This window comes from Elgaria multicarinata, chromosome 8 (genome assembly GCF_023053635.1).
Source record: "Elgaria multicarinata webbii isolate HBS135686 ecotype San Diego chromosome 8, rElgMul1.1.pri, whole genome shotgun sequence".
NCBI classification, from domain to species: domain Eukaryota; kingdom Metazoa; phylum Chordata; class Lepidosauria; order Squamata; family Anguidae; genus Elgaria; species Elgaria multicarinata.
This window is the reverse complement of record NC_086178.1, coordinates 51,856,839-51,877,497: the sequence shown is the minus strand read 5'-3', so window position 1 is coordinate 51,877,497 and position 20,659 is coordinate 51,856,839. Positions and strand designations below refer to the sequence as shown.

The 20,659-nt window shown below is 40.5% G+C and overlaps 1 protein-coding gene across 1 annotated transcript; it reads right to left on the bottom strand.

Annotated features, from left to right (window-relative positions):
* Positions 1 to 540: 540 nt before the first annotated feature.
* On the bottom strand, positions 541 to 19,914 carry PCCB (propionyl-CoA carboxylase subunit beta). The gene is made up of 15 exons (XM_063132360.1): positions 19,735 to 19,914; positions 17,157 to 17,276; positions 16,383 to 16,451; positions 13,161 to 13,217; positions 12,665 to 12,778; positions 11,108 to 11,218; positions 9,859 to 9,967; positions 9,235 to 9,355; positions 8,239 to 8,320; positions 7,246 to 7,369; positions 6,079 to 6,186; positions 4,464 to 4,564; positions 2,592 to 2,690; positions 2,321 to 2,414; positions 541 to 887 (listed from the first exon to the last, which is right to left on the bottom strand). The coding sequence occupies exons 1-15, from the start codon at positions 19,912 to 19,914 to the stop codon at positions 766 to 768; spliced, it is 1,611 nt and encodes a 536-aa protein (XP_062988430.1). The 3' UTR covers positions 541 to 765.
* Positions 19,915 to 20,659: the final 745 nt, after the last annotated feature.

Sequence of the window (20,659 nt, the reverse complement as noted above, 5' to 3'; positions counted from 1 at the left end):
TACAAGTAAAAAGAAGGCAATCGTAACTAATTTTTTTTTCAGATGTCAACTTATTTAGCACACATTCTGCATGTTCTGGGCACAAACTTTATATTTAGAAACTTCAAAAATGTTTTCCAAATAGAGGGCTGTGTTTACAAGAGTGTAATGAAATAAACCTGACGTTGCAAAAATTCAACTGACAAAACAGCCTATCTTCTGTGGCTTCAGATGGCAGACATCTGGTAGGAATCCATCATGGTTCCATCTGCCATGGAAGGATCTCAGCCAGAGTACACAGGTACAAAGGAGGATCTCCCTCACCAGCCTTCCAGAGAGGTGGGAACTGTCCTAAAAGGGTGGGAAGGAGGCCCTGATCAGCCACCTAACAAAATCAGACACAAATCAGAGGTTTATGCTGAATAACAGCTGTATCAGCAAATCTTGAAAGCCATGTGATGACTACAGTGTTCATGATTTATCTCCATTACAACTCATATATTCTAGTTTTGCATAGTTAGAAAAATAATCACTCCTAAATAACCTAACCACAATCATACATCTTGTGTAAAGTAATCAAAATGTTTTATTTCCACATTCTGTGCTGCTTCTGTTGCAATATACCTGTTTTAACATTTGTGAATGATCTTGAATTCAGTCTTGGATGGTTGAAATTACAGGATATCATGAGAACTTCCACATACTTCAGAGGATTTGAATCAACAGGCATACCTGGTTTCCACTGATTTTCCCTATATTTTATCATTGCTTTCCCTTAAAGCAAAATCAGAGTGGAATGTTGGCGTGCTTCTTCCAGGGGTTGGATTGCCTTTTGCTGGCCAGCACTTCCAAGTCACGGCAGATGCGAAGTCGAGTAGAAGATGGTTGGATGATGTCATCCACAAACCCTGTTAAGTAGATTTTAATATAATGTATTATATTATATTGTATTTGCAGCCTGTTGGTTAGTGGGGCATTTATTTCAGAAGTTGGTGTGTTTGACTAGTTTAGTCTTTAACTGTTGGAACTGAAGGGCCATTTCTGAGTTCTCGGTATAGCAAGGACTGATACTGGCCTGAAGCATTTTCCATAATAATGTGTGCTGGAAGAAGCTGAGAAAGAGCCAGAGCTGGCTTCTAGCAAATTGATTCCAAGGGGTCTGGAAACAAAGCCCTATAAGGAGAGACAGAAGAACTGGGCATGTTTAGCCTTGAGAAGAGAAGGCTGAGGGGAGACATGATAGCACTCTTCAAATACTTGAAAAGTTGTCACACAGAGGAGGGCCAGGATCTCTTCTTGATCATCCCAGAAAGTGCAGGACACGGAATAATGGTCTCAAGTTACAGGAAGGCTGGACATCAAGAAAAACTTCCTGACTCTTAAGAGCAGAGGAACCAATTACCTAGGAAGGTAGTGGTCTCTCTCACACTAGAGGCACTCAAGAGGCTTTATAGGCCCCTTCCAACTCTACGATTCTATGAAGTATGCAGAGGCTGGGTTCAGTGCAGCTGTATCTACTGCCTTGAGGGCTTGTTCCCATAACAGAGCTGGTTCTGGGTTCTCCTGGTCTGCTTTGCAAAGACCTGGCAGTGGATACAGTAGTCCACCCTGTGCAAGGCAGAGAAGGTAGTTGGGGTGTGTCCATTGGTCAACGGCATCTCCTTGCCACAGAAAGTACAATTTTTGAAGAAGGCCTTGGAGGTTTTGCACCTTGAAAGGACAATGAAGAAAAATGAAGGAAAACAGAGAAGATAGGAAAAGAAGAAAGAGGGAAAGAATTAGAAGAACTCTGTTCAGCATCCCAGAATGGGACACATTTTTAAAAGATTTTATTGCTGTGAGGTGAGAGAATGTTCCAAATGCTGCTGGTCAATGCAGTGGACAAAAAGGAACAGAGAGGAGGTAGAAGGGACTCCCACCTAAAGCTTTGTTTAGATCTAGAAAGTTCCAAATTACTGTTCTGCACAGGCACAAAACCCATATTTGTGCGTCACAGTGACCACAAAGAAGCTCAGGTCTACTTATGTTTTAACCATGTACCAATACTTAATCTTTGTACAGATGGTATCAGCCTCATAATTCCAATGCTTAAGGGCCAACACAGAGAAAGAATGCAGCTAAAACTTGGAAAAAAGAGTGTTTTTTTGAACAACTTCTCTAAATAGACAGTGCCTTGGCGTCTTAATTAAGCCTAGAAATGATTGTCCAAACACAATATAAACAATATCCTCTTATCCACCAAAATACAATGCCAAAGGAGAAAAAGTCTTGAAATCACTGAAGAACTTGAAATGTGAATTTGAAAACATTTCAATAAAAGAAATTCTCAAAGCTACCATACCTCTGGTTGCTGCAGGGAAAGGATTTGCAAACTTTTCCACATATTCTGCTTCTGCATGCGCCCCCTTGCCTCTGAAAATTATCTGGACAGCTCCCTAGGAAAGTACAAGAATATGAAATTAATAAAATTATTTTTTCTGAAGTCCTTTGGAATGTGAATTAGGCTCATAATCTAAATCAATTTACAAACTGGGTGAAAATGGGAACAAAATGGAAAGAAACGATGCAGTGGCAGTAACTGGGGGACCAGAGGAAAAGCTGCTTTGAATTACCTTGGCACCCATCACTGCTACTTCTGCTGTTGGCCAGGCATAATTTGCATCTCCTCTTAGATGCTTTGAACTCATCACATCATAGGCCCCACCATAAGCCTAGAACAAGAAATAAAACAACAGTATCAACTAATGCAGCCCCATGTGTTTCTATGCTAGGAGAATTATAAATATTAAATGTTATGAAAGGGGGCGCCTTGTTAGGAATCATCATTCACCTTTCTTTGCTCCACTTTCATGGCTGGATTTTGTTGTTGGGTGTATGCATTTCTATCCTTTTTTGTGTGTGAGCAATGTCTGTTTCTTTGAACATCAATTTTCCTTTTGGGAAATGGGTATTTTGTTGCGCGTGTGAGATCAACACTATGGTGTAACATTTGTGGCATAGGCTGAACCTCTGCTTTGTACCCAGTTCACAAGAGGCCTACACCGGACATGGCTGGCATTTTTAAACCTTCCCTATAGTGGCCCATCTGGTGCAAACCTTCCAGTCACATCTCATCCAACATCCCCAAACACACGTCAGTTTCTGACAGGAAAGGGTTAGCCACATCCTTGCCTCTTTTTACCTTCATAAGGTAAATTCTGGAACTGACAATACATTTCTTTGGGCACTTTTTGCATACATGGACCTGTGCCCACTGTGTCAGGGGGAGGGCAATTGTCAATCAAGAACACCCTTATCAAACAGCATAACATCGGGCATAATCTCAAATTTGAGTTCTTCTTCTTTTCAAACTTGAGCCAGCACAAGATACTTCATTGATTGCCACAGAGATTCTGCTGTAAGTCTTAGTTACTCTCCTAGACTTCTCAGCATATATGGAAGGTATGAGACAGTGTTCTTGTCTCAGGTTTTGTTTTCTTATTTTATCATGCTTACTTGCTGCTTTCTGTTACTAACCCGATTTTATGCTTAACTTAATAAACTTTACTTACTTGGACTGGTCTGAATTCCTGTTTACACCTTCCAGGATCAGTTTTTCTCCTTCATGCCCTCTAGACCACTGGGTTTATGCTTTACCAAATGACTCACAGAGGAAAGGAAGGATGGCGAGTGGAAACTGGGAGCTTAGCCAATGGTCTTCCTACTCCCATGTAAACACCCTGAAAGTCAGTGGAAAATCTACTTGCCTTCCAACGGGGTGGTGAGAAAGAAGAGAGTACGAGCGGCAGATACTGCAGAGCCCAGGCATGCAGAGCCTCAAGCCCAGCGGCCCAATCTGGCTTTTTCATGGTCCCAATCTGGCCCGCCCAGTTTACCCAAGTGGCTGGGCTCCCCCTGGCCCCAACCACTCATTGGGCCCATTCAGAAGACACCTTAAACTATGGCTTTAACCACGGTGGTTAAGCCAGAAAGCCAGGCTGTGTTCAGAAGACACCTTAAACCACAGCTTTAGCCACAGTGAATATGGCTTTTTGCTTTATTCAACGTGGTTAAAGCTGTGGTTTAAGGTGTCTTCCAGGCTTTTACACGTTTCCACACACACTCCATTTTAAAAGGTTGAAATGCTTTTCCTAAGGTTTAGTTACTGGCAGAAAGAGCTTTAACTTAAAATATGCTTGTAATTTTCTAGATAACATGTCATTAGGATAGAAGTAACTGTGAAGACAGCATTTATTTATTTATTTTTAAAAAAACAGGCTTGATTGTGAGGTATCTAGAAAAAAATTAAGCACCAGTGATGAAATAGAGAATGCAAAACCAGGTCCAGAGGTAAAAATATGGAGAAGTTATGAGAAGACCAAAAAAACCAAGGACTGGCAGAACTTGGAAGCACCAGTGCCATATAGCTTTGTTGATAGACAAACCTCCACACATTCTCAGCAGTGCATGATAACTAATAGCTATAAAATACAATTTTACTTCACCTTCCTTGTGATAATAGTGATTTTTGGCACTGTTGCTTCTGCAAAAGCAAAGAGCAGTTTTGCACCATGGCGAATAATCCCTCCATATTCCTGGGCTGTCCCTAGAAACAACAGGAACCAATAAAACATTCTTATAGGAAACTTACTGCCTTGAGGAGTGGGTATTTAATATAAGAAAAGCTATATAACCAGCACTGATTATGATCGCACTTTCACTAAATGGACAATCTTGTTCCCTTGACATATTACTGTCAATGGCTGTAAAAATAGCCCAGACGCAGTCTCATTCTGAGCATTTCTTTGGATGTTTCATACTGCATTTCCTCCCTTTACCAGTTGAAACATACAAGGGCACTGAGAAGGCCTGAATATATATTTTTGACACACATAAGTGTGCACTTGCACAACTCCAAAAGACCCCCAATTTTTTTAAAAAAAATTACATATTTGTGCAAATTCCTGGGACCAAATATATACTACAGCCCCATTTGCACAAAGTTTGGGGCTGGGGGAAAAAAGCCAGAGAATGAAAACAGGGTCATAATCGGAGCCAGGAAGGGGACAGGATGGGCAGACAGGACAGGTTCTACCACGTAGGACCCTGGGATGCTGGGTGGAGGACCAAGGGTGAGAACAACCCATAGTGAGCCCAATCATCTGTTGGGCACTGGGCTGTTCCAAAAAAATAACCCACAGTTCAGAAGACACCTTAAACTATGGCTTTAACAATGGTGGTTAAGCCAGAAAGCCAGGCTGTGTTCAGAAGACACCTTAAACCATGACTTTAACCATGGTGAATAAGGCTTTTTGCCTTATTCACCATGGTTAAAGCTGTGGTTTAAGGTGTCTTCTGAACACAGCCTGGCTTACTGGCTTAACCACCATGGTTAAAGCCATGGTTCAAGGTGTCTTCTGAATGGGGCCAGTGAATAGCTTATTCATAAGATGAGTTGTGTATCATCCCTACTTGCCCACTGTCTCTATAGTGCTGCCTTACTTAATATAGGCCAATGCAATGAAAGTTGCACGCACAGCATTTGTTAGGAGAAACAGAGCTCCACCTGTACAGCTGTAACAGAAATATATAGATCAACAAATACTTTCTAATGTGTAAAGCATCCCAGCTGCCTCTTGAATGCCTCTAGTGTGGGAGAGGCCACGACCTCCCTAGGTAATTGGTTCCATTGTCATACTGCTCTAACAGTCAGTAAGTTTTTCCTGATGTCCAGCTGGATTCTGGCTTCCTGTAATATGAGCCCATGATTCCTTGTCCTGTACTCTGGGATGATCGAGAAGAGATCCTGGCCCTCCTCTGTGTGACAACCTTGCAAGTATTTGAAGAGTGCTATCATGTCTCCCCTCAGTCTTCTCTTCTCAAGGCTAAACATGCCCAATTCTTTCTATCTATCCTCATAGGGCTTTGTTTCCAGATCATCCTGGTTGCCCTCCTCTGAACCCCTTCCAGCTTGTCTGCATCCTTCTTGAAGTGTGGTGCCCAGAACTGGACACAATACTCAAGATGAGGTACAGGAATTAAAAATGTAAGAGGAATCAAGTTAAATATCCTCCACTCAGTTATGTCCATCATTTCAAATGTGAGTGCAGAAGAACCTACCTGGTAAAAATCCAGGAACATCTACAAATGTTATCAGAGGGATATTGAAAGCATCACAGAAACGAACAAAACGGGCTCCCTTCACAGAGGAGTTTATGTCCAAACAGCCTAGTTTCCAGAAAAAGTAGACAATACTGTTACAAGACTTTCCAGGCCATTTAAAAATACCACTACACAGTTATCAATGCACCAGTTCTCCCTCACTAATACACATCATTGGAAGCATTTTAAATACAATGTGCAAATGATCATTCTCTATCTTAGTAACAAATACTGAACAATTTTTATTTTATCCTATCTTTATAAATATATATTGGAACATCAACCCTTGCTATTATCATAGGTATCAGCTTTCTGACTATACTTTAGTTCCATATGTTACTTACATTTAACATAAGGATTCTCCAGAAGAAATCATTAAAAGTAACATCAATATGGCAGCTAAATTCCATCTTCCTTCACAATGACACACACTATAGAACACTCCAATAATTTATCTTCAAAGGTTAAATACGTAAATAAAAAACCACAAGAACCACATCTTTTATATTCGTTACCACAACCACTTCTAGATATTTCAGCTAAGAGGTCATGTCTGAAGTCTTGGTCTTGGTATAATTGCAGGGCTAGTCCTAGAAATCTTTCAGTAATAATGAAGTGTTGACATCGTCAGCTGGCCATGGTTATCAACATAAAACATGCTCTTACAGGAATTATATGTCACCGTTTGGTCTCTGAAAACAAACACTTTGCTACTAGTGAAAAATGACCCAATGTTTAGGTGGACATAAGGAAATGCAGGGAAGAGCAACGGATTCCACACATTTATACAGAAAGCTCTGCGATCTGTCTGCCCCTTGCATTTAACACACCGCTTATTTGTATCAAGAAACGAATCTAATTTCATGGTTCTTTGGAAGCTAGCCAAGAGGACTTATAAAGCATAAACAGCACATGGATATAAAGCCATCCTCACATCTTAAGAGCAACAAACAAGAATTAATCAACAAACATCTTAAAGGGGAAAACTTTGAGAAAAAAAACTGGGAATACACTCAGCTCCTTCACCAACGAATGTAAAACACATTCATAAGCACAACTAGAAGTTTTCCAACCTTATTTCTCAGATATGCAGGTTCTCAGCAGCTGCCATCTTCTTCCTCTTACCTGATGCTACTTTGGGCTGGTTCCCAACTATTCCAACAGTTCTTCCATTCATTCTGGCAAACCCAATTATTATGTTTCTGGCATAGGAGGGCATGATCTCAAAGAATTCTCTCTCATCAACAATCTGCACAAATTAGATTCAAAGTGATGAAATATATACTCACAGCTATGGACACTGCATCACACAAAGCAGATTAAACATTTAAGATACCTGAAATAGTTTTTTTAAAAAATCCTTTTCAATATACTTCTCTCAGAAGTCTTGTTAACAATGTTTTCACACCGTACCACAGCCAAAAATATAATGAGCGCAATTTTAATATTCCTGAAGTTACCATTTAGTTTATTATCCCATAATGTATTAATCCAGCTCTAATCTGCTTTCATTTCACCCATTTAAAGAACATTATGGACTACTCATCTGAGAATATGTTAAATCTATGGTTCTGCAACATGAGCACTTTCTTCTAACTAACGAATTAGCAAAATCATAAAAGACTATCAGAAAAAGTGCATCTTAATGTACTGCTAGTAGAAGCATGGTCAGCACCTGCACGTCAGCCAGAGCAGATATTTTTAATCTTTGCTAGAGTGAATGTTCCAAGCTACACCAAGAAAAGGAAACTTTGAGAGGTGCTTCAGTCAGAAAGAAGGATTTTCTTGGGCGGTTGGGGGGGAGGGTTGGGGTCAGAGAGAAAAAATGGACTTCAGAGAAGAGATTTGAGTGGGTGGCAGAGGGAAAACACAGTTTTGGGACAATCTGTGTGAACTTATCTTGGAGATCTGGAAAGGAAAGGAAAGGGCAGGAGAATCTGGAAGGGAAAGGAATTGTATTATTCTGATATTTCTATTACTGTATTTTTAGTTTATTTGTGGTCATTTTGTTGTTTGGTTTTATGATTGTAAACTGCCCCAAGCGCATTTGCTTAAGTGGCATACAAATCTAACAAATAAATAAATGTACCCCATTACATGCTGGTGCACAGAGCTTACCGAATGTACAATATCCACCATGTCATAAGCTTTAGTAGATTCCATCGGGACAATTGTATCCAACTCGGGAACCAACCGGTCGCTTTAAACAAATGGAATCAAAAGCAAGTAACTTACACCATATCGTTCATATGAGAAAATTACTCCAGTGAGGCATGGCCACAACCAAGACAAATTTGACTGAATTCCAGACAGTTGAATCTGCTGTCTGAGGAAGAGATGAGGGAAATATTTGGCAATACCCAATTCTGCTGCTATTCCATTACACCAGCAAGACCCACTGCTAATGCAACAGGTTGTTAGTGCTGCCTAAAGTAACCACGTAACCAGTGTGAACACTCACTTCCGGATGAACACAGGTCAGTGGAACTCATTTCTGTAAGCTCTGCTGACCTGCCCCATTTTGGAATCTAGTGTTTCTACTCATTTCTGCTTGCTTTAAGAACTGCTATCTCCCTGTTGCACTAACAGTGGGTCCTGCTGGTCTGCGGGCAGAGTAGGACACTGCTCCATATTTTATTTAATACTTTACATTTGAAGCCCAGAAAGACCCCCAAATCTTCAGCTGGTTGTTCTTATTTTCAGATGTTACCTGGAAAAAAATAGCCATCTTCCCTCGTCAACCAGCAAAAGCAACCAAAGAGCCAACTAGTCCTGGCCATAATGAAGAAGAAAAGATAGCAAGGTTTGGTCCATCCGCTGAGTGCCAACATGCATTTCCACTACTATCAAAGGAGAATTTTGGTTTTCTACTCTTCAGACTTACAGCAGACATTTCTTTGGAGGAATAACTGCCTTATAACACATGAAAGGACTCCCTATAATTGCAAACCTGTCCAAGAACAATTAAAACTGCTCAGGAATTTCAATTTAAAGAGACAGTCTTTTTTCCAGAATAGTAGTCTAGGAAATCTTAACTCTGCAGAGGGCTGACCAGATGACCTCTGTGGCACACTTGATTCTATGAACATTTATTATTTAAAAATATATACTGACCTAGGATCATGACATTCTCTGATAGGAGCTGGATCCTTGTTGCTAAGAGGTAAGTAATTAAAAAACTCTCTAAGATTGAGCAAAGCATCTATGTCATTCTCAAAAGCACAGTGTGCAACACCTATGAGGGAAAACAAACAAACAAACTTGACATAGCAAAGAATCTACTGCTAGTGGATCTTATCAAGATCCAACAAAGGGATCAATATCTCAAAGAACAAACCTAACAGTGTGATCCTTACCTACTTGGTAGTAAGTCCCATGGAATTCATTGGAACTTACTCCCAGGTAAGCGAGTATAGGATTGCGATCACATGTCCCACATGCATTCTTTGGCAATGTGGAAAAACCTCTTCATATGTTTGTAAGGTAGATTCCCGTAATGAGGAGGGGATTGTAGTTCCAACCTCTTAAGCTCTCTTGCACCCATGCTCATAGCTTCTAATAGCAGTCCTCTTTCACCCTTTACAATATGAAATTTCAGTAAAAAAACAAACCCCAAACCACTAAACTGTGGTATAGATTGTATATGAGCAGATTACAATGTACTTCCTATTTTCCAGTCATTTCGTAATGAAACTGCAAACGAGCACGCATTAATTCAACAATTTAGCCATTTCTGACCTGATACTGCAGTGTGTGTCTTTGCACCCCCAAGTTGCTCCTGAGTAACATCTTCATTGGTAACTGATTTGACTACATCAGGGCCAGTTATGAATAAATAGGATGTGTCCTGAATAATCAAATAAATATAAAATGCAAACAAACTGCAAAGTATGAGGTACAAGACCCAACATTTCAACTGTTTGCATTCTCCATCCTTACATATTTGCAAAATAGGAAGACAGAAGACTGTACAAATTTCTAATTTATTTTGATTGGAACCAATAACACATTTAGTTGGAATTCCCTCCAATTTAAAAGATCATGGGATTCCAAATGAATCATCTGCATCCCTAAATCTCTGGAACAAGCATACAATACAATACATTTATGGTGGTATTGAATATCCCTGTTCCGACATCGTCTCCCAATACTTTAATTCCAAACAAGACCTGCTTGAAGTCAATTGCCTCAACAGCAATTTAAGATATGGCACAACTAGAAGATGTGAAGCTGAATAGCTGATAATTGCAGCTTCAAATTACAGCTGACAATTACTGCTTCAAATACCAGGACGGTGAAAACACTGTATTTTCCCTTAATTCAGGGCTGTTAAAGCAGATTCCTCTCCCTGCACCCCACCCCAATCAATGCTATCCACCAGAATATTTCCAGGTCCTAATTGTACATAAAACTTTTAACAGCACAATCCAATGCATGTTTACTCAGACATAAGTCTCACTGGCTAGCTGCACACATAACACTAACCCATGAAATGGGTTGTTGGATTCTAGGTTGTTGTAATATGCAAACCAAGCCACACTAACTAACTATGCTTTGTTAATCACAAATAACCCAGAAAGAACCCCATGGTTTGTTGCTGGGTTGTGAACATTGGGTTGTTTAAACCATGCATTGTTCTTACATGTGAATCCAGAAATGTGGGTTGTTTCACCAGGCTACAGGGCAGCAAGCAAGATGGTAAAAAAGAAAAAGTAGCCACTCTACATGCCAGTACTACAGCCCTACAAAGGTATTTTGGATACAGGGAGGGAACGGGCAAAGAAGGAGGGAAACAAACAGCCCAGGATTGAGAAAACAGCCATAGACAAATCCTGCCAGGCAAATCCTGGGTAGAACAACCTATCATGGGTTAACCTATTCATGGGTTAGTGTTATGTGCAAACCAGGTCACTGAGTTCAAAGAGATTTGCTCCCTGGTATGTAAGTTTATGATTACAATCAAAGACAACTTATGCTACATTCTTACCTTTACCATGAATGTAAAATCTGTTAAAGCAGGGGAATAGACAGCACCCCCTGCACAAGGACCCATGATAAGAGAAATTTGTGGTACTACCCCAGAACATAACACATTTCTCTGAAAAAGGAAACAAAATTCACATATTTTATGCCTTTTCCAACCAAAGCTCCCAAACTATTGTTATTGCAGAAAGTACCACATATCTTAGTCTATGTTAAACTTTTAAATTATATTATTACATATCAGATGGAGTGTGCATGTTGTAGAAATATATAAGCCTATGAAAATAAAATTTGATCTGCAATAGTTTTTGGCTGCTAACCAGGATCCCAAATTCCCATCCCCTTTTTCACCAAAGTATTCAGATTTCTTCAAAATCCCATGCATCAGAAAAGGGGGGGAAAGCATAAGACAGAGGCCTTGTCAGAGAATTAAGTATCCAAGCCTAGGATGCAATTCATGAAGCAGCCTCTAAATGAGGGCCCCCATGTACTGAATCCTCCACGTGTCTGTAACAGCTGATGCTTCTGACAGCTGGTACAAAGAGACACAGATGAAGATGCTTTTTCCAGCCCTCTTTTTGCCTCAGGGTTGTGCTCCCAGCAAGGAGATAAAAAGATATTCATTGGATAAACTGGATTTTAAAAAATCAGTTTTTTGCCTGGAGGATATGTAAGTAGTGATGGCTACAGCAGCTCTCTGCTTGCCAGGAGCACAGCTGTAGGGCAGGGAGAGGGCTAAAACGAGGCACTGAATATAAGCAGCATTATCTAGCGACATTCAACAGATGCTACTAAAACACTTGGGCAGCAGCCAGGGGAGTGGATAACATGATCAACAAAACTGGTATGGTGGAACTGCTATCAAGATATCCTTGCAAAAGGAATAATGGCCTGGTTCACAAGTAATGATAACCCAGAGTACAGGTTGTGTATAGGTTGTCATTGAATCATGGGTTGTTTCATTACATGCAAACCCTGCACTATAGTTTAACTATGGGCTGTTAACCATGAATAACCTAGGAAGAGAACCCATGGTTTGTTGTGAACTCTGAGTTGCTCACAGTTAACAACCCATAGTTAAACTATAGTGCAGGATTCGTATGTAACAACAATCTATTATTCAACCCATACTCTGGGTTGTTGTTATGTGCAAACTAGGTCAGTCTCTTAAAGGAAGTACTTATTTCAGAAGCTGTCTTCCAGTAGCAACATGTAGAAATACCATAGTGACATCTCATGAAAGTCAGGGTGTGTGTGGGGGGGGGGGAGTATGGCAAAAGAAATGTGAATTCTGTCTTTGCATCAGGATAACAGCATCTCCCCATGTCAACCTTTTTATTTATTTCAGATAATTTCTATACCGCTTTGCTTTGTAAATCCCAAAGCAGTTTACAAGATAAGACCTTTACACAACACCTAGAAGTAGCAGGAAAGGAAACTTCATAGCACTCATGCTATGGATTTTGCAAAATAATTAAACTGCTCCTGCGCTATTTAGTTTTAATTACACTTCATACTTGCATGGCCAAGGGTCACACGGCTTACTTCACAAGCTTCTTACCAAAAAAATATCAGCATAGCCAGCAAGTGACTCTACTCCTTCTTGGATACGGGCCCCTCCTGAGTCATTCAGTCCAATCACAGGAGCACCAACCATTGCAGCCTGATCCATGATCTGGTGAACATAAACTCACAATTAGCCAATAATACTGCCACAGGCTTAAGCTCATAAAGTAGCCTATGTAGCTTACAGAAAGACTGACAGACTATTTAGGTAAGATAGGGAACTTGTATTTTTAATCAGAATTTATCCAGGTAGGGTGACCATATGGAAAAGAGGACAGGGATCCTGTATCTTTAACTGCTTTATAGAAAAGGGAATTTCAGCAGGTGTCATTTGTATGCCCTGCCTTCTTTTGTATCTGGTAATTTTCATGCAGCAAGCACTAATTTGAACCAGGATGTACCTCTGAACTATATGACAAACACTCCGTCACAGTATTCTGCAAGCTCCCTGCACTGATAGTTTTGTAATGATTGCTTTCTACAATGCTTACCTTGCAGACCTTTTGAGCGTGAGCGCCAGATAAACTGCCTCCAAACACAGTGAAGTCCTAAAGAAGTAAATGTTGCAAGATCAAATAACCTCCTATGCCAAAGAATAGGTTCAGATACTTGTTCCATGCTTGTCAATCAACTTGGAGGGAAACAGGCCTTCTGCTCCCCAGTTCATTTATTACTCAGACAGCCCTCAAACAAAAGACTTTGCCCTTAAGACCAGGAGAACGCTTCATCCCTACAGGGGCAGAGCTGCCCATGCATGCACGGAGTTCAAAGAGTCTTGTTCAACTCTGTCCCCCTAGAGATGTAAAATTTCCAGAAATTTTGAATCATAGAAAAAAACCGGGTTTTTTTCAGTGTTTTTTTTTGGGGGGGGGGGGGAATGGAAATTTTCAGAAAAATTGAAATAATGCAATATTAGCACTTTTTACAGATTGAAAGTCACTTTGTTACTTTAGGAACATAAAATGTAGTTATGTCCAAGTTGGTTTGGCATAAAATTATTACATTTGGTATATTAAAAGTACAGTGTATTCAAACAATTATTATGAACTGAATTTACTTTTTTTAAAAAATATAAAAATAAATACCTTTTTGGTAACAAATGGAGCTACAAGCTCCTGAACTGTTAGGAATACCTGAACTGTAAGGAACCTCTTTGGTTTTGCCAGTTTATGAGAAGCAGGCAAAAAATTATTTAAAAAAACAACAGAGGAAACCATCAACATTAGAAACAAAGAAAATTATTTATGTCTCCGCTAGTCCTCCACAGTGTCAAGCGGACATAAAGCACTCATTCCCATAAAAAGAACAGAGAAAAAGAAGGAACCAAGATTCAATGAATATGCATGAAATTTAATCAGACTCATTTCCTGAGCTATAGCTATCACTATCAGTTTCAGTCTCTGCTTCAGTGGCAGTGCTGCCCCCTAGAGGCAGAAATGCATCTTGCTCTTGCATTTGAGAGTTGTAGTCTCAATTTGCAACCTAGGACTTGCTTGTCCTCACTGCACAGAAATTGTAATAATCTAATACTGTACATAGTTTTTAGAAATCATTTAGAGAAGCAAAAATCTGAACACCTCGTCTTAAACATTTTATTCATCATGCTAAAATAAAACATCCCATAATCCATTTTTCTTCATTTTTTCCCCAATTTGTCAGAAAAAACCCAAAAAAGGCTTAGAAAAAAACAAAAAACAAAATCCAGTTTTTTTCCTATTTTTTCCCGTGTTTTTTCCAGGCCTTCACATCTCTACCCCTGCCCTTGCTACACACAGACAACACATTCAGTGTATACACACAGGCATACATGCTCTTCAGCTCACCAAGCCATTACTTCCAGGAAAGGGGGCTCCCATGCACGCCTGTGCACACTGTCCCCACCGGACTCTCTCTCATTTGCCAAATGCACGTTTCTAGAGCACAAGTATACTAATAACTTACATTAGTATAAAACAGCCCTACAAGCAATTCGGGTTCTCCAGAAGATATGAGAGCAGTACTTTTGATGCCAGAAATGGAAATGGCCAAACCAGAGAAACTAAGAAAAACTATAGTAAGGAGTTCAGCAACATTCTTCATCTTTCTCTCATCCACAGTGACAAAAAAGACAACTATTTCTGATGACACTCATGAAAAGCATTGCCTCAATTCATATAGACATTAATTCATAATCAGGTAGCTGTGCTGGCTTCTACCAGAACAGAATTCAATATTAGCAAAATAATATGCTTTATTGTTCATGGTTTTATTTTCAAGATGTTTATCTCACCTTTTTACACAAAAGTTCCCACAGCGACTAACAACATAATAAAATGATTAAGGCAATACAATTATTAAAATACAAGAGTTGGAACTAGATTTAGTCATACTTGGGAGTAGACCTACTAAAATATTAGGTTCATCATGACAAACTTGTCCCATGAATTTAAATGGGTCTACTCCTATGACTAGACATCTTGGGCCTTCCTCCAAGTGCCTCCTCCTAAGGAGTTTCGAAAGGTGTTGACAAGGGAGAGGGACACCACCCCCCCCAACTATGGAACAAGCTCCCCACTGAGGCCAGCCTGGTGCCAATACTGTCATCTTTTCGGCACGAGGCTAAGACTGCCCTCTACTCCCAGGCATTTAATGGCATATGATGGGGAATTTATGCCTATTGTCTAGACAGGCTTAGTTTTTAGCTATCTAAATTGTTTTAAATTTTGTATGTTTACATTTTTACGCTGTATTCTATTTGATTATCTTACGAAAGCCTCAGCTATTTAGCAGTATAGAAATGAAAATAACAGCAAAAACCAAGGTCAAGAGTAATAACAGCAGCAATCAGAAACAATTTTAAAAAGCAACACCACAGAAGTGGTGTTGAAATAAGTGGGCCTTCACTGCTTGTTGAAATTGTTTCAGAAATGAAATAAATAAATAAATAAATGTAGGCCTCAGTTGCTGACAGTTTGTTGTCAAGGAACTACTGACTGGTAAACTGAGGGAATGGGAGAATGCTGCTGCTTCTCTCTTTCCTGGTCTTTCCTCATTCTCGCAGGACTTTCCAGTCCCCTGAGAATCTCCCAACAGTGTCTCTTTAGAATAAAAAAGGCATGAGATGTTGCCATTGCACCAGAGGACTGTGTTCACATACCATTCTATTCCCCCACCCAATCTGCAAATTTGAATTTATCAAATTCCATAAGCTAAAATGGGGTGAAAAATCACCCTTTTTCAAAACCTACAAATACGTTGTACCGGTAGTTCTTCTGGGACAAAGCATGTACTACACTTTCTATACTATACATAACAAACTGTTTTCCAAAAGATACTGTACAAATTGAGAAATTTTATTAGAAAATGAACATATAAGTCTATGGGGAAAAACAGTTGAGGGCACTTGTCAAACTTTAAATTCCTATAAATAAACAATTTCTTGCCCTTTCTACTTCAAAAGTGGCATGGGCATCTGCATACCCACCTCTCCTACACTACCAAGTTTCAGATCAACCTGTTGAGCTGCTTTATCAATATAAGCCATAGAACCTAGTATCCCCAATTTCAGATTATTATGGGTAAATGCAATTCAGGTGACTAACCCTTGACATAGGGCCACTACAGTGGCCCTATAATAAATGCACTGTAAATTAAAAACAAATTTAAAGAGATATGAAAGCGTTACTGAGGCTTCAAAAGGAAATATTCAGTGTTTTAAAGACAAAAAGTAATACCTGACTGAAGACATAAGCCAGTCTCCCATTAATTCTTCCCTGCCCAGTTACCACACTATCTCCAGGGTACTGCAAAAGAGAACAAGCAATGCACAATTCAGAACACTAACATGATTGAATAATGAAATCAAGTTCTTATAAAAGACCAAAGCAAGTATTTGCTAATCTTGAAACATTATTTGATTACATTTAGCCTAGATCCAATAATTGTACTATAATGTACCTACCAAATTATTGAGTCACAAAAATAAGAGATCATCTATGGTTGGGTGGGCAACTTTGGGAAACCCAGGACCATTTTTGCCCCCTACAGACACTGAAAAAGGAGTGGGGGGAATAGTTGATATTTTTTAGAAAATAATAAAATGGCATCCAGAGCTGCTACAGAGTGCCAATAAAGTCAAAATTATCTTGCAAACAAGCTAATTTTGACCCTTTTGGCGCTCCATAGAAGCTGTGGACACCATTTTGTTTGCAAAACAAATTGTTGTTGTTGTTTAAATTCAAGGGTGGCAGGGGCTATACTAGGGGTTGCATGTAGCACCCCTGATCTATGGCATGGGAAAAATACATACTTCCAAACAGCCTCTTTAACTTTGAGTACTGCATACAGAATGATTGAGGATGACCATGTGTAGGAACAAAAAGATGGTAATGGGTCATTCTGTTAAAGCAGTCCAGCAGCCATCCCAGACTCAGGCAGTTAAATCAACTAGATATTTGCAAATGACAAATAGCTCAACAATGTAAGCAAAATAACAATCCATTATGTACCTTGTTTTTTTCAGCCTCCATCCCAAAATCTGCACATCTGTGTTCCACAAACATGTCATATTCTACAAAACTGTCAGGATCCAATAAGAGAAGAATGCGCTCCCTAGCTGTCAACTTTCCCTAAAGAGTAGGAAATAGTTATTAAGGTACAATTTTTAGATCATTATAGTAAGCCAGAGCTAAGCATCATTAGAAATATACAGAGACACAACTACCGATTTAAGATTTTACTCACACACCCATAAATTTGCACTCCACAAAGCAGCTTCCTCAAACTCAATATCGTAATTAAATTCCTTAATACCTTCATTGGCTTGCCCTTCCCTTGTAAAAAAAAAAAAGGCTCTCTTGTGTAATGATAATGTAGCCAGAGATTTATTTATTTATTTTGGCACATTTCCCCCCTTTGAAACAAATAACAGAGAGCTATATAATATACATGGAGGAAGAAAGTAAATGACCCATAATGAAGCTTATTAGAGGAGGGGCCAGCAAGGAAAAAATGTGTTATCTCCACTGCAAGTTGAGTGTATTTCTAGCTGCACTGGTATTGGTCTGAGAAAGAAGAGTCTTAATTGATAGGTCAAAAATTATATTTACAATGTAACTTACTGCAGCAATACCATTCATAGTTATAGCAGAACCTATAAATATGATATAATACCTACAGCAAGTGAAACAAAACATTATTTCCATTGATTCAGGCACTGAAAATGTACTATAAGCTAAAGAGTTGTAAGCTCTGTGTAAATATGAAACAAAAGGTATAGCAAATGAAGCAATGAACTAACAAAAAAGGTATTATGCCTTTCATTAGAGAAAACTGTAATAGGTTATTTAGGCATAGGGCCTGTTCAGACCACATGTTAAGCCATGGTTAGGCCGCTAACCCTTTTGCAGCAAATGGTTAGTGAGCATGTTTAAACAGTGGTTATGTAGCCACTATGGTTAGGAATGGTTCATACGACATGTTAAGCCATAATGTTTAGCTCAAAATGCTTAAGCACCGTGGCTTAACGTGTTGTCTGAACAGGGTTAGGATTCTAATTGCAGTTAGTAGCAAACTATAGTTTGTCATTTTATCCAAACCCCCAAAACTGGGCCAGATCCACACCAAGCAGGATTTGACACCTTGAAAACAATTTGAAAACAGTATATGGAATGCATCCTGGGCCCAGACAGTTGTCAATACTATTATAAACCATTATAAAGCAGTAGTGCAGATCCTACCCTGGAAGCATTTGGTTTGCTGCTACCCATGATTAGAAGCTTCGGACTGCAGCATGCAAGGAGACAAGAGAGCACATAACACTAAACTATGATTTAGCTTTAAATCCCAACATAACTATTCCATCTCAAACAGTGGCCAGTTAAACGCCTCTAAATAGCCAGCAGCAGAGCATGATGGTGATAGCCATGCCATTGACTGAGTTAGGACGACACGCTAATCAACGGTTCCCATTCTGTTCCTATTACCCACACACACACCCCAGTTGATTAGTGTGTCGACTGAACTCAGCCATTGTCTGTCCCCCACATCAGCCAATTGAAAGCATATGGCCTCTGAACAACAAGATCCCATTTAACAGTCATGGCAAAATATCCATTGACGTACATATCCTTGAAAAATCCATATATGTTTTTAAAGCCATCGAAGTCATATATGTTTTTATAGCCATTATTGTGGCACTGAGTTCCATGATTTCGTTGTGTTGTGTAAAGAAATACTTTATTTTCTTTGTACTTCCAACATTGCAACTTGCCAATCCCGAATTAAAATCAACCCATTCACCCTCACACAGAAAAAGGCCCATTAAATGAATGCAGACATCTCTGTATAACAATGGGAACAGCCAAAGAGATCCTGGGAGTGTTGTGAAATATATGCTTCTGTTCAGATTTGACCTTGCACTCTCACTTCACAAAGCTAGGTGTCTGTGGCCATTTTATTGCTGCTTTACCTTTCTGAAAACTGGTAAAGAAATGTGAAGTCTGAATGAAGCTTCAGGAATGCACCAATATCATTTTAAAATATGTGAGAAAGGGCACTTTAAGGATGGTTTCTCAGGCTCCCTTCGTGACATTGCATGCGAGAAGTAGAAGCTCCCAATTCTAGTGATGCAGCAGATGAACTAGATCTCAGTCTGCCTCCTCGATCTCACTCTTGTGGGCTTAATTAAATAAACCAGCCTTACCCAACCTGTTGCCCTTCAGATGTGTTGGATTGTGATCTGGGAATGATGCGAGTTGCAATCCAGCACACCAAGGAGGTACCGGGTTGGAGAAGGTTGAGGAAGACAGTAAACCAGGGCTAAGCTCACAGTCCCAAAATATAGATGACCAATTTTCTTTAGGAGTACGTGGTTGCTGGAGAGGGTTTCAGTGGAATTTACTCTCGAGTAGACATGCCTAGGATTGCACTGCAACCATTTCAAACACAATCCTATTAGAAGGAGGGGCTATAAAGTTAAGCGGACCCATGAGTAGCATCCCCATACAGGACCTGCACGGTGAGTCGCTCGGGAGTAGCCAGCTGCCACGCAACGGGGCTCCCTCCCTCGCCCACTCGCTCACCCACCCGCCGGTGCTGTGCATCTATGCGGGCTTGGCCACCCCCGAGCAGCGCTGCCCGACGCTTCTCTTCGATGCGCTCGGGCACCGTGAGCGCGCGGTGAGGGGGGCTGCTGTCGCTGAAAGGGCGGAAAAGCCTCGGCAGAGCCCTCGAGCAGCGCGCAGGCAAGATCCGTAGAGCGGCCATGACTGACTGGCCTGTGCTGACGCATGCGCGCAGGGTCCATAGCCCTGAGACGGCGACTGCGGCCCCCCTCGCCCCGCCCCGCCCCTACCCGCTCCAGAGGGAGGACCGGGGCTCTTTCAGCCATGGCGCCAGCTCTTACTCTGGCCTTCGCTACCGTGGATGTGGTTGCAGTTGCTTCCTTGCCAGCGCGAGCTCCGCCACGGGCAGTATTCTTCACCGCCTGCGGAATCCGTACCTGAGTGCCGTTTCAGCCTTTTTAATTCAAAATAATGCAGCTACCGTCTTGGATTTTAATACGGTGTTGGGGGGGGGGAGCTGTTTGTTTTTTGCAATGCAGCCCTATGCATGTCTACTCAAGAGTAAGTTCCATTGACTTTAACTTCCCATTGACACACTTCCCAAGCCAGTGTGTATAGGATCGCAGCCTTACTGGGCCTTGTGCACGGACCAGAGCTGTCCACTCATGCAGGCGTTTGGAAAGAGAGTAAGGTCTACATGCGAGGAGGGGAGCAGGCATCAGCTTGCTCCGTGTCCCCGGCGTCCTCCACGTGTACGGAGACCTTCCACGGGTACATAAGCCCCTCTGTCACAGACGGTCGTCCAATTCATTTTTGTGAACCGCCCAGAGAGCTCCGGCTATTGGGCGGTATAGAAATGTAATAAATAAATAATAAAATAAATACATGGAGGGAGACGAAAACCAGGGTGGAGCTAGCGCGCGTGTACCCGCGCTTCCTCCTAGCAT

Excerpts from the sequence above, each read along its gene's own strand:
- PCCB (XM_063132360.1), bottom strand. The coding sequence starts at position 19,914 with ATGGCCGCTCTACGGATCTTGCCTGCGCGCTGCTCGAGGGCTCTGCCG. Across the intron at positions 16,452-17,156 it reads TGGAGGCTGAAAAAAACAAG|TACCCTGGAGATAGTGTGGT; the intron begins GTACATAATGGA and ends TCTCTTTTGCAG. Across the intron at positions 888-2,320 it reads TTTCCCTGCAGCAACCAGAG|GGTTTGTGGATGACATCATC; the intron begins GTATGGTAGCTT and ends TCTACTTAACAG.